A 14,631-nucleotide genomic window follows, 5' to 3' on the forward strand; every position below is an offset into this window, starting at 1 on the left:
TTGTAGAAAAGATGTTATGCTTTGTACTCTTCACCAAATGGCCAGGAGGAGGTGAATATCTTGTTTCCCTGTCTTCAGTTGTTCTCAACTACCTCCACTTTTTTTTCTCTTGCTGTCTACCATGGAGGAAGTTTTAAAAGTCTGTTAATTTGCTTGTGTGCAGATTTCTTTCATTTCACAGGATTACAATGCCTCATGGTTTCCTTGAGTTGACCCCCAGTCTTTTTAGCATTTTCCCTATGTCAGCATTCATCAGTAAGGCTGTTATTGATGTCTTTGTTTTTGGCAGCTAGTATTTGTCTTCATTTTATTTCTGCTGCTCATTATTTATATATTTCTACATTTTTCTCTGTGTCCCTACTTTTTTTTTGTAGTTACCAGTGTTTAAACTTCATCTGTCTTGCTAGCAGATGGAAATGTTAAATACCTGTGCTGAGAGAGCCTCACCCTTTTGCATAGTATGTACAAATCCTGCATCTTGTAGCCTAATGAAGGTGCCAAATGCATTTATTAAACTAGTCAATCAAGTCATAGTCTCTTCTAGAAGTGAGGAGTTGCCCATAACATTATTCATATGAACAAGGATACTAGGTTAGGCAAGAGGTGTGTGTAGTTCACTGTCTCATCTGCCAGTAATCAGAAATGGCTACTAGTCAAATATATGTGAACAGTTCAAGTGTCTAGAAGCACACTGCCATTGCAAGACAAAAGGCTGAATTCAGAGGCCTTTGTTCCATAGGAAACTACAGTCTTTGGAGAGTCCAGTAAGGGCATCCTATTCTGCTTATCTTGAGACTTCATGAATCCTTATGGCTACAAACAACCCTCGATGCTCTCTTGTATCCACTTTCCATAGAGTTTGCTTTGCAGATGCCTAAAAGGATGAGTCTGCTCGGTGGCCTCAAAATTGCCACCCTTGTAGCAATCTATGGTTCAGGAAGTTGTCTGCTCTTACTGATTTATTAAGACTGCTATATCCTGCAGTCCCAAATCTTTCTGCTCACTGCTTCATTCCAAGCCTGTAATCAGTGGACACAACTTTTTTACCTTTACTTGATAAGCAGTGGCTACAGGTATTTCAGGCTTGTAACTGCTTACCTCATGGTTCTGCCACCTGTTGGTTCTGCTTGCCTGAGTGTCCCGTGACTTTCATTTATGCATGTATACATATTAAGAAATTGCAGTTCATCCTTGGAGGAAAAAGCAGCAGCAGTACCATGAAACATATTTCTGTGTCTTGCCTTCCTACAAAAGTCTCCAAAGACACATCAGTGACCTGCAGCTGAAGCAGTCCTTTGCTACAGTTTCTTCTCTTCAGGATTGTGTGACCAGGCCAGTAGGCCAGTTGGCCAGTAGAAGGTACTGAGCACAGATTGTGACTGCAAATTCCATTCATTTCAACTGCCTTTTGCATTCCAGAGGTCCTCTTCCTAGGATACTGCTTTAAAAGGATGTCTTTTCCTGTCAACTGCAGATGACAATAAAGAAAGTAACTGCTTATTTCTGCTTCCAAGAGGGAGTGCAAGATATTCTGCCTTGAGGCTAAGAAAATTACACCTTTTAGCCATGGTGCTCACTTTCTTTTATGCTAGTATCTGTTGAATTATACCTCAGATGCATTTGTGTTTGGCTTTTCATTTTATACTCCATGGAGATATTTCTTATTGAAGAACTGGATAATCCCACCCCTAGTTAGTCTGTGCAAGTGAAAGAACCGATCCAGTATGGTGAAAGATTCTTTTCACTGTGGTGGACACTTTGCATTTCAGGCAGGAAAATTTTGGTGGCACTGGAAGTGCTATGTCACTGTCCAGGGAGGCAGCTGAAGCAGGTACATAATAATAGCAGTAGCAGTGTCCTGCTTGGGCTGGAAGTCTCTCTCCTTGTGCTGAAGATGACTGTGCAACATCTTTGTGTCAGCAATGGGAATGGGACAGTTTCTAGAACTTGTATTTGACAGGTGTGATTAACCCTGTAGAAGAGAGTAGGAAGCCTCAGTTGTGTACTGCCCTGAGGAAAAGAAATCTAGCAGGCTGTTTGCCCTGTGACTTTACTACTTGAGGTCGTTCTGTGACCTTCTTGCCTCTCATGAATGAGAGGCCATCAGTCTTCAGCTTAATGGGGCAGTACTTTGGCAGATTGCTTATTGCGTGGTCAATACATTCCCTGGAGTTAGCTCTTTGCCAGGGAATGCACAGCTGATCTACTGACTTCTGACACACTTGCTTTCAGCTTTTCATTCAAGTGGCAGAGCCTTTTGAAATGTCTCTTTGCCTTCTCACTGAGTACATGCACCATGTGTGTTCTGCTGCTCAGAAATGGAGACTCACAGGCTTGCTCTTGGCAGCATGGCAAGCAGTTTTTCTGTTGTCACACCAAAATTTACAGCAGAAAAAGGCTTGAGTGTGTTAGCCAAATGAGCTGTATTCTTTTCCATATACTGCTCAAGATCTCTTCCAGGTCTTTGGCAAGTTCTCTGGCAAATGCAAGCTTCTAGGGAATTGTTTGCTTGTATACTAATCAGAAGCTTTGTTCTAGATCTTGATAGGAAACCTCAGTCTGCACCTCAGTGAGAGGACTGCTTTCCTTTCTTTTCCCCAAATGTCATTTCAAGTCAGTGGATTGCATGTAGGAATGGTGACACTCAGTAGACTCATGTGCCATTTGGAAGAATGAAAGCCAGTTTGTATGAACTTTCTGTTGCACAATGTGGCTGAAACATTATTCTTCACATTGTCATTTGAAACAAGGTAGACTATCTACTTGTTTTCAATGGGAAGATGCCACATCATATATTTTTACCTATGACCTGTTGGCATTTTAAATCCATAGTGTTGGCCTGCTGGCACCATTATTCTTTGCTGACTGTTCAACACTAGTAAGTGTTGTTGTGTTTTTTGAAGCAACCATCACAGGCAGGAAACAACTTAAATGGAAGGGCTCTGCATAAAATAAATGAGGTACTGAAAAATAGCCACTTGCATTTCAAAATCTTTGCCAGATGAAGTTAACCTCATTAAAACTACACACTGTAGTTAAGAAATGTTGTTTACTTCCCTGAATGACACTTGATGAAAGGATTTCCTTGTGAATGATCAGTGGTCTGTTCTCCCTGGCCACTGTATATGCTTGTTCAGATACTGAAATATTTGTTCCTTTTTAGCTAGCCTCAGCAGGTAGACTTAAAGGTGGCCTGTTGCAAGAGGACAAGGCATAATGGTTTTCAAGTAAAAGAGGAGAAATTCAGACTGGATATTAGGAAGGTTTTTTTTTTACAGTGAGGATGGTGAAACACAGACACAGGTTGCCCAGAGAAGTGCTAGATGCCCCATCCCTGGAAACATTCATGGTCGGGTTTGCTGAGGCACTGAGGAACCTGATTTAATTGAAGATGTCCCTGCTCACTGCAGGGAAATTGGACTAAGTGACCTTTGGAGGTCCCTTCCAAGTGAAGGCATTCTGAGATTCTCTGTGTTCATGATTTATTGTTCATTAGTCTCTGCTCATCCATGGACAGCTGGCAGATAGGTCACATTAACTTAGTTTACTTTCCACTAATTTCTAGATGCCTCAATCAGATAGTAGAATTTACTATGTTAGTGTAGGGTAACTGTACTTGATAAGACTTCTCTCAAGAGGCTCATAGCCTAAAAGTCAGCTTTCAAGTGAATAACACAGAAAGAGGATAGTAGTAAAGCAGAAATTTGGAGGTCTGGCAGGAAGAGCTCACCACATTGTGTAAAACTTCTTCTCAACATCTTTACCCTGTGTTCTAGTCCCAAAAGTCTTAATAGCAATCACAGTAGTACCAGGCAGGGATGAGGATGAGGAAGGCAGTCACCTCTTGTTTAGATTGCTGAGTACTTTTTTTTTTTTTCCCCAAGCATAAGAAGGGGAAACAGTTTTTGTTCAGAATTTCACATGGGTAATTGCAGTGGAAAAAGAAGGAAGCTGTGCTGACATCAGCTGATCCTGCCACTTTGAGTCAGAATCAGAGAATGGTTAGGATTGGAAAGGACCTCAAAAGGTCATCTGGTCCACTCCTCTGCAGTGAGGAGGATCTCACCACTAGATCAGGTTGCTCAGAGCCTGATTCAGCCTCACCTTAGTCCTTACAGACTATGGCTGTATTACAGAGTAAGCAGAGAACCATCCCAAAATATTGGTGTTTCACAAAGCTTGTAGCAGCTGTGATTCCTTTTTGGGGATGGTGGGGCAGAAGTGTCTTAATCCTGTTCTGTTGCTTTGAACAGATTTGTGCACTCCCAAGTAGAGAAGCAGGGACTGTAGAAGCATCAGGTGCAAATAATTTTTGGAATTAGAGTGGAAAGTTTCCACTGAGGCTGCAGATATAAATCAAATATCCTTTAGAAGGTAAGATAAAAAAGTACATTAGAATCAATTCTCTCTGACCTTCTGCCTTGCACTAGTGAGCTTTTAGAAGTAAAAGATAAAAATATGCTGTTAAAAAGATGTGAGAACTCTGATTGTGTAGTTTGCAGTGACAGTGTTAGTTCTCATTGTTCTCAATGCAGTATCTGTTTAAACTGAAGAAAAGAATGCACAATTGAAGAGAAGTGATAACAATAACCAAAATACCATTTTTCTGGAACTAGTGTATGACAAAAACTCCACAGAATTGTACCTCTAAACAATCTGTTTGGCAACAGTAATTGTAGATTATACAAACAAACAATTTGTATTCTTGGTTGTTCTCATCAATTTCTGTAGTTTAAAATAATTACTGTAATTTTCTCTATTCAGGTGTAAAACTAGGAACAAATACAAGTAAAATGTTAGCATTTGGCTATTGGGAAGCTAAATGAAAAGTTGAAAATAAGGCCAATGCTGTTGTGCTTGTAAAATTAGCATAGCATTAAAATTCACCTTTGAAACTGGGCATATGAGCTAGGATCTCCAATGTGTATTCTGAGTATTTGTGAAAAATGAGTGCCAATAGGTAAAACAAGGCCTATGGCATCCTGGGGTGTATTAAAAGGGCTGTGGTTAGTAGGTAGACAGAAGTCTCCTCTTCTACTCTGCCTTGGTAAGGCTGTATTTGGAATATCTTGTCTAATTCTAGGCCCTACAGTTGAAGAAGGACAAGGAGCTGCTTGAAAGAGTACAGTGCTGAAGGGAGTGGAACATCTTTTAGGAGGAAAGGCTGAGGGAGCTGATTCTCTTTTAGCTTGGAGGAGTCTGAGGGGTGATTTCATTAGTATTTCTAAATACATGAAGGATATGTGTCAGGAGGGCAGAGCCAGGCTCTTCTCAGTGATGGCCAATGATAGGGCAAGGGGCAGTGGGTGCAAGATGGAGCAGAGGAGGTTCTGTGTGAACATAAGGAAAAACTTTTTCATGGTGAGGTTGACAACCCTGGAACAGGCTGCCCAGAGAGGCTGTGGAGTCTTTTTCTCTGGAGACATTCCCAACCCACCTGGATGCATTCCTGTGGGTGATCCTGCTCTGGCAAGGGACTTGGACTAGGTGATCTTGAGGTGCTTTCCAACCCTGTGATGGTGTGATAAAGGCTTTGAAAGATTACTGTGCAGAGAACAGTATCTTGTGTGACTTGAAAAATGACTGTGAGCTTTCAGTTGACTGGAAACAGACATTTACCAATGGTGAGATGAGCCTGAAGGAAATTGGTTATCTCTGTCCTTGCTGCTCATGGAACTGCTTGTTGTTGCCCACGCTCAGGGTTTGGCCTTAACTAACATATGCTGTCCAAACATGGTATTAAGTACAGTGCTCTTAATTTCTTTGTAGCTTAGCTGTCGTGTTTTCTGACTGCTTCACAAATGTTTTGGAGTTGAATTGATCTCCATATCGTTCCTGTGAAAATAAGAGGTATTATGTCCAGTCCTTTATACCTATGAAGCTGTGCTACACCGGAATGGTGGCTGAAGTAGTGGAAATGGTAACTTCAGTATTAGAATCAGCTTCAAATATACTGACTACATTTCTCAGAAAATGTAGTGGTCAGTACACAGTTCCAAAGGCATATTCATGCCCAAGAGCATCTCCAGGTTTTAAGGCATGTGTGCCAGGGCAGTGATCTTCAGTATCTTCTGTCCATGTAAGAATTACTTCATGCTGCTTCTTAGTGCAGAAGTCCTATGTTTGCCCCTGACAAATGTGGCATGTCTCAAGGATTGAGTCTTAGTGTCCTAGCAGTTAAACACATTATAATCGTAGCTCCTAATTTATTCTTGTTGCTCTTCCTCCTGTTCTTTCCTAGAGTGAGGAATTGTGTGGAGAGATTTGCTTAGCAAATCTCACTCTTCAGAGACAGCAGACTCTCTTACTGGGTGGACACTTCATGCGCAGTATCTTGGGCAAGTAGGAGGGATGTTTTAGTGAAGCAGGTGTGTTTCAGGTGGGATCTGAAGGGAAGATAGCTAACTACGTTTCTAATATAGGCAAATTAAGTGAGGAACAGAAGGTATTATGAAGGTATTTGAAGTTATCTTCCTATTTTGTTCAGCTTGAATTACTTTCTGGATGCCTCGGGGACAATGACTTTCAGCACTGGAAGAGGAGAGGTGAACAAGTTAGTTCAGAATGAATGTCAGTCACTGGGGTTGAACATGACAGAATTCATCTGTCAGTTTCTTTAGAGTGGGGTTTCTGGCAAGGCTTTTCTGCTCTGCTGAGTCACTTGGTTATAACTTGAATTGTCTTCTAAGCTGGTTTAAAACAATATGAAAGCTTTGTCAGTTAAGGTTCTGCCGCTAGAAGAAAAACCTTTAAAGGCTTCTTTGGGTTTAGTTGTTGTATCTGATGAAAAATAGTTCTTATTTCTGGAACTTTGTTTAAAAAAAAACGATCTGGTGACTTGCAGTAGATGAACTGAACAGGTTTACTGATCCTGATTGTCTGCCCATGCCTTGGTCAAAGGCAGTTTAGCTTAAGTCAAAAGCATTTTAGCTTAGGTTAATGAGTGAAGTGCAGTGGCTTAAGAGGCAGGTGCATGTTCCTTCTGCTGTTCTTCTTTCCTGTATGTAGGTAATCACCATCCACCAGATGTGTTAACCCAGTAAGGTTATCTCTCAGTGGCTTCCTAAGCTTTGTTTGTGAGGTGTCTCTGGTAGGCAAAGTGTGTGTTTGCAGAAGCACTGGGAGTAGATGAGTTTATCACAACAGGGAGGTTTTTGAGGACGAGGAGAGACAGTGTTTCTAGATGCTGTTGTGTTGTGGTGCTGGTTTTGTTTCCTTGTCTGGGTTTTTTTCCTCAGGAAAAAGGCAGGTCAAGGTCTGTTGATGCAAATTTTTCTCTAAGCTAAGTCCACTGCAGCTTTTCATGGTTTGATCCCCTTAGTTTTTATTGGCAGAAATGTGACTATTAGCAGTGTGAGCTGTTTCTTAACTTGCCTAGCCAGACTTGCAAGTGCTGCTAACAGTTAGACTGGATGCCTTGGCTTGTGCAAATTATGTTCCGAGTAGAACTTGAGATGAATTCTTATACTAGCATAATTTTATTTAAATTGGTCTAATTATATCTGTCCTATAGGACTTAGCAGTGTAGCTATTGAAAAGTAGATCTGCCTTGTTTACAAAAAACACCTTGTCTAATGTTGATCAAAGGTTGTTTTGCTGGAGCAAGTGCTACTTCTTTGTTGCTCTCAAATGTTTTTATAACTTAAACAGGGAACTTGAAGGCATCTATGCTAATTGACTCTCATTCACTTGATGAAAGAACGTCTTAGTGCTTTATCCAAGTATCTGAGACTCAAGAATACTTCTTTGCTTGTTTTATGGAGGTTTTTATTTAGATTTTTTCAATTAAATTCCAGAGATCAGGCTTTCAAATGTGGAAATAACATTTAGAACATTGATCAGGTTAGGGGAGGATCTCCAGTGTTTTGTGTGTTCTCTTCATGTCACGGTGTATGTATACAGTATATCAGACAGTTTTAGATGACCCAGTAATTTAAAGCATGAAGGGAATTTTCAGAGGTTTTCAATCTCCAACTACTTTTCCAATCATTTGTTTCATGTTTTACAGAGCAATACTGTGAAGAGTGCACCTGAAAAGATGGGGGTTTTTTGGACTGTTTTATTAACTGTGGCAGTATTCTTATGACATGTGGAAAGATACAGAGATTCCTTACTCAGTTACTAATCTTGACCGTACAGAGGGCTTTATCAGAACTCTTGTCTTAAAATTCACCTTTGCCATCTCAGAGGAGATAATTCAGATCATGACGTACTGGTAACTTCTTAGTACTGGTTACTTCTTCCCACCTCCCCAATAGCATTTTAAAAGTAAGCTGTCAATTTTCTCAAATAGTGATAGAGGTTGGCCCAAGGGTAAGTAGAATGTGTGAGGACCATGTGAGAGCTACAGAAGAGTGGCAAAAAAGGACATCCTAGTTTTGGAGACTAACAAACAGCTAAATGTGTACTCAGAGAAATAATCAGTTATGACATTTGCAAGATCTGCCCAGTGGATCTGGGAACAGAGTTTGGTTATTGAGCACTGTCTCTGTCCATTACAAATACCATGGTAAAAAACTCTGTTCACAAAAAATGCTGCCATCTGTTCATTTATTTGTACCTTGTGTGGGTGCATTTGGCTCCTTTTTTGTCTTTTTATTCTTTCTTTTTAAGTCAGCACTTCCATCAGTTTTTGGTGGCTGTTTTCCCTTGTGTTTAGTGAGGTAGCCTGTCTTCATTCCCCTAGATTGCTTTTGCACTCCTTGTTCTTAGAGTTAATTTTGAGTATTGCTCAACTCCCTTTAGAATTTCAGCAGCTGTATTGGTTAAGCAGTCTGGAGTAGTTTCCTTCCCTATCCCCACTGTTATGCATCCCAACTCATGCACTGGATTGTGCTAGCAAGGCATTTGTTTTAAGCAGTGAAGCTGACCAGGGAGCTTGCTCATTGAAGTTGTTTTTCTTGGCCACTTTGTTGTCAGCTTAGCTACTACCTGTTGTGATGTACTCTTCAGCTCTATTAATGCTAGAATGAAGGATGTCAGTAGGAGTGTGAGTGGGAGTTGCTAGTTAAACTGTTACAGAAAAAGCTGAGTAAGTACCTGAGCTTATCCTGTCCACTTATCCTACATTGAGCTGAAGCTGCTGTCAGTTCTTAATTTACAAATGATTGTTTTTTATACTACAAAGCCAGAAGGCTGACTACTTTTTTCCCCCCTATTTTTTTCAAGTCTCTGTATCCCAAATGACCTGGATCTTCTGCTTCAGTCTCTGATGGATAACAAGTGAAGCTTTTGAATTACTTGAGCTATTGGAGTAGCTCTAGGCCTTCTAGGGGTTGGATTTTTGATTTTTGTTTCTTTCAGAAGAAAACCATAATGTACATTAGGTGTGTTTCTCTGTAAGATACTGTTACTATTTGCAAGTGGAGATATCTGAGGGATAACAACAGGCTTATCAAAGTTAACTGGTGTTTCACTTACAGTGCATTTTGTATCAGAAATTGGAGCTTTTGGGGAAGTGTTTTGAGAAAACCATTGACGAACAAAAAGTGAAACAGTGAATAAGTTTTAGAGTTTGTGTTACATCTGAGTTTCTGTATTAATTTTGAACTCCATTTGTAGTTTTGAAATTGTCAAAAGTCCCAGAGAAGTAATAAAAAAATGGCCTGGACTAGCAAAAACATGCTGCTAAATACAAAATGAGCAATTTTGGATATTTTTAGACCAGCAGTTCTATGTTTTGATTAGGCAGTTCTTTGTTTCAAAACAGAATTCTAGGCCAGGATCACTCTCATGTCATATTTTTTTCTCTCTTACAATTTTGTCTCATTTTTTTGTCATCCCATGATGTACAGCTTTGCAGATATTAGTGGGGAGAGCATCAGGGTGGCAGAGCAAGTGAGCAGTCCAAAGCCATTGTGATATGATGGCAAGATTTGAAGTGTTTTGGTCAGACGAGAGGTAAAACTCAACAGCAGGAATTCCTTTATGGGCGACCAAACTAATTCTGTGAAAGGCTGGCTAATGTTTCACTTGCAACCAGTACAATTGCTGGCATTGAGCTCTTTAAAATGCTGAACTTAAAGCCTTGTGACTGGAAAAAAAATAATTAAAGATAACACTTTCTAGGGCCTCACAAAATGATGGAAATTCTTACATGTAGTTTAAGAACATGTCATCTCACTCAGAAGGGAGAGTTTAGTTTCCTTTTCCCTCCATCCCCAGACACATTGCACTTAAGTTTAAAAAAAACAACAAAACCCAAGAAAGATCTTGTGAAACTTAGAGGTGCTTGGACTGTTGAGTTTTAGTTCCATAGCAAGTTTGTTACTCTCACCATCTTCCTTAAGCAAAACTTAGACTTCCAATTCTGTCTATGAGTCTAACCAGAGTATTTTAAAGTTATCGTAGGTTAATGTTATGAATGAAAACTAACAAGATAGAGAACACTCCACACAAGACTTTTTTTCCTGTTCTTCAGAAGCATTTGTATTCTGGATCTCAGCTGAGGGAGGCCCATTTGGAGTTAAAGGCAGGGTAATGTAAATTGGAGTAATTCAAGAAAAAGCCAGTTGGTAAGGCTCTGGGTTTTAGTTATCTGCTGGGCACTTACAGGATCATGTGTTCTGTGGGGGAAGTTAAGAACATGCATTATTCAGTGGAAGGCATTAACACTTGAGAGAGATAGTTCTAAGAAATGTATAATCACATCTTGGTCTGAGAAGGTAAGCAACAACAGCAGCAAAAGAGCTTATAGAAATATGCATGCTGTGTCAGATATGTGACTTCTGAGTGTGAAGGCAGCCCTCTCTGAAGTGGGAATCTGTAAAGCTCTGCTCATGATTTTGTGGAGGAGAGTCAAGCCTTACAAAGGCTCAAGAAGTTCTTCGAAGGCATCTGCATACCTGTGGCTGTTATGTCTTGTTACCATACTAAGGCTTTCCTAAGTGGGAAACAGTGAGTTGAGTTCTGTAATTTTTTGCTTGGTCTCTATGGAAATAGTGACTGAGTTCAGTAAACATACCTACCAAGAGATTAGGAAAAGAAGGGAAGGCTTGAATGGTGGTTTTCCTTCTCTTGCATGCCAGGCTTTGACTTGCATACAATGGAAAGAGAAGACAGTTACTTCACACTGTTTTGTTCGAGTTGTTTTGGCATGTACATGTGATTATGTGGTAGAGGAGGAGAAAGATTAGTGACATGTTAGAAAATGTGTTTTAAAGAGATAAGGGTGGGGTTTTTTAAGTGTCACCTGCCAAGAAACACATAACCTTTTCTATTACCAAAGAGGCAATCAAACAATTGTCTGGGAATACTAATTAAAAGTGTTCTCTGGAAGTGAATTGAAGTCCAGGATGGTGGGAAATGGTGTGTCCCTACATTATGTCAAATGTTTTTTAAGCAGTAGTCCATCTGTCATATTTTTCTTACTTAGCAAAGGCAACTTCACCTTCTTTTAATCTACTTTATGTTGTATAAGAATGCACTTAAAATCTGTGAAATCAGAACAATTTTGATACAAAAACATGTTTTGATATTTTATATATTCATGGCATGTATATGTCCATTCCTGATACTTGATTTATTCCCTTGGCAGAAAATGAAGTAATGGATGAGAATGGGGAGTAGTACGTCTCTGTTTTACCAGTGGCATCTGGGTATTTATATAACTGAATAATAGCACAAGACTTGTAGGAAATTGTAATTTGAGTTTTGATTATTTTTCTGCCTTGTGTCACAGGATCACTCTACTCTTTCAGGTTGCAAAGAATCACGTAGTAAGAGCTTCACAGAGGTTTACTGTAATGTGGCTAACACAGTGGGTTAGGTTCGACTAAGACAGTTCTGACAAGAACAGAAACCATTGAAGAACTGTTGTTAAAAAAATTAAGTTCTTTGACTACATAAAAATTATTTTAACCTTGAAAAAATAGGTTTTCTGGTAGCATTTTGGCCACATAAGCCTTCTGCTCTATTTACTTTTCCTAAGTATGTGCAGTATGTTGACTGAGATTATTTTGGTGTTATGAGACTTCCTTAAATGTTGGATGACTTGGGAAAGGTTATAAATTGAGCATCCAGGCAGCAGTTTGTACCACCTAGTTTAGCATAGTAGCCCTGTGCCCCATTTGAAAGGGCCACAAAAATCTGCTCTGACCAGAGTATCCTTGCTGTGAGGAGCTGTACTAGTTTGTGTGGCACTTCTGCAGTTGTGACAGATGGTGTTGGAAACACACACGTAGAACTGTGTTGCATACAGTATCACTTCACAATATCCTTGAACTAAGGCTGTCAGAATCTGTTAGATGTTCCTGTATCATGCTGCAGACACCACATCCAAATTTTGCTGGCTATCACTTCAGTGTGTTTTATACTAAGTAGCCACAAAGGCATGTAAGAGATCTTGTTCTGCACAGGAGTGATGACATCTAATAAATTTAACACTGAATTTATAGTAGTCTTGGGCTCTGATATTCCAAACTCTGTGAGTATACAAGCATAGCAGACATAGTTCTCTGCTCTATAAGCAACTACAAATCATAGAATGTTTCTTAAGGGTGCAGTCCCAGGAGTCTGATTGCCCAAGAAGTCCTAGGTTTTTGGTTCAACTGACCACTCCACCTTGACTGCCTTTTCCTTATGGCTTTTATTTGTTCTGCAGTTAGCAAAATATGTCTTCTCTGCCTGATGCTTCCATTTCAGTTGTGTTCTACAGGTTAGGGAGGACAGTCTTCTCTCTTGTTCTGTTGAACTCTGAAAGAGCTGAAACAAGACCACTGTTCCTGTGTGTTTGTGTGCTGTGAGACATTGTTTGGTTTTGTCTTTTATCTTTCCAAGAAGGAAATGTTCTGCTGGACTGATTTATTACATGCAGTTAACCTGTCATGTCGTATGAGCTGCATGATTTGATTACTCAGGTTAAAGATTCTGCCAAGCTTCAGTTTCTGCTTGGGGTTTTAGGCTTCTGGTGCAGTCTTAATCTAATGACCTTGTTCTTCTGTTTGATAGCAAACTTGAGTTCATTCCTTTACCAAAAAAGGACTTTCTTGGTAGCACTGTTATTTGCAAGAAAGTGAAAGCAAGGCACTGTTTGAAAATTATTTTCTTTTTTAGAGTTCCCTCAAGTTTCTGCCCAAGATCTTAATTCATTTTGGGAACTGTGTGCCAGTGTGAAACCAATGGGTTACCTGTTAGTATTCTTCCCAATCCTTTGCTTGGGATTTGAGACATCTTTGCCTGTTATGCAAGAAGAGTTCCATCATTGACCTTGCACAGAAGTAACTGCCCTTCTGCTTACATGGCTGTCATGGAAGCTTTTGGAGAGAAAACATTCTTGCCTATGATAGTTTAGTGCCTGGAAGGTTCTTGGGAACTTCCTTTGGGCAACACAATCCTAGTGGCCCACTGTGGAACATCTGTGGAGATGAGCACTCTGAGAAGAAGGCTGTCAGAGGAGATTTGGATTTTGCTCTAATGCAAAGTTTCCTTCACTGTGTCCTTACTTTATTTGTTCAAGTTGTTGAATCTCTGGGACTAAGAAATGTACCTCACTTAATAGCTCCTCATGAGATTACTGGAAACACAAGGTAAATGAATCACTCAGGGCTGCCATGCAAGAAAAATGCATAACAAGACCCTCAAACTTGTAAGGCTGATTGCTTGTGATGTGTTAAGGTGAACATTCATCCTGAAGAATTTTGTTTAATGACCAATAACTCTTCCTTTGGTAAATAGCTTGGAAGGCTGTTCAGTTGGAGCACTTGTGTTATCAGGATGCAGGTCTGGTAGCTCTATGCATTCAGCTACTGGAGGATTGTTAAGCTAAACACATTTCCAAATAAACACCAAAATATAATGAAACAAAGCCATTAATTTTGTCAAATTGGAAATTGCTCAGAATTTTTCTTTTATGAAAGCAAAAAACCAAAGTTCAACTTGGATTTTATGCACAGTGAAATCCAGATTCAAAGGCTTGCAGTTTTCCGTGTGATGGATATTCAGGAGTTTTTGTAAGTTATATTCACTGTTTGCAAGTAGGTACTGTAAAAAATGCTTACACTGGTTTGAAAACCTTGACTTGAGTTGCATACATTTAACAGTATTTTTCATTTCTATAGGTTCCTCAAAAGAAGGAGGAGCTGGAGCTGTGGATGAGGATGATTTTATTAAGGCATTTACAGATGTTCCTACTGTACAGGTAAGATGCTGTGTGTATTCAGGTTTGATTCCAGAAAGATGCTATTTGCAATAGTATGTGCTGGCCTGCTTTTAAAACTTTATAAGTCTTCTAAGCAAGTGTATTTGCTTCTCCTCCTCTCTGAATTTGTAGTCTCTGTGGACAGCTCTTTACTTTCTCCACGTAGTTACTTAACTCCCCACCTTTACTGTCCTACCTGTTATTATTACATAATATTTCAACTAAAATCCATTATTGCTTTCCTTAATCTTTTCCAGGGAGCTACTGAAAATTATATTTTAATACAAAAAAGACAGTGAAAGCATTTGGAAAACGTAGGACTGCAATTTCAAGGGGAAATCAAGTAGTAATAATAATAATAATACAGACAGATAATTATAAATGTAGGAATTGTATTTTGAAATCTGCCTGGATTGTAATGATATAAAAAAAAGGCTCTAGTGGCTTATTTCAATACTAATGAACCTGTAGAATTCTGAGTTCTTGGTTAAAAG

At 39.5% G+C, this 14,631-nt stretch overlaps 1 protein-coding gene across 42 annotated transcripts in view; it reads left to right on the forward strand.

Moving 5' to 3' along the window:
- CLASP2 (cytoplasmic linker associated protein 2) overlaps positions 1 to 14,631 on the forward strand; it is a 140,701-nt gene that overhangs the window by 59,775 nt on the left and 66,295 nt on the right. For all 42 annotated transcript variants that reach the window (XM_064169650.1, XM_064169628.1, XM_064169636.1 and 39 more), the window contains one exon: positions 14,058 to 14,137. In XM_064169650.1, coding sequence (XP_064025720.1) covers positions 14,058 to 14,137 — 80 coding nt within the window. The remainder of the gene's footprint in view (positions 1 to 14,057; positions 14,138 to 14,631) is intronic.

The sequence above is a fragment of the Pogoniulus pusillus genome, chromosome 32 (assembly GCF_015220805.1).
Source record: "Pogoniulus pusillus isolate bPogPus1 chromosome 32, bPogPus1.pri, whole genome shotgun sequence".
Classification (NCBI taxonomy): Eukaryota; Metazoa; Chordata; class Aves; order Piciformes; family Lybiidae; genus Pogoniulus; species Pogoniulus pusillus.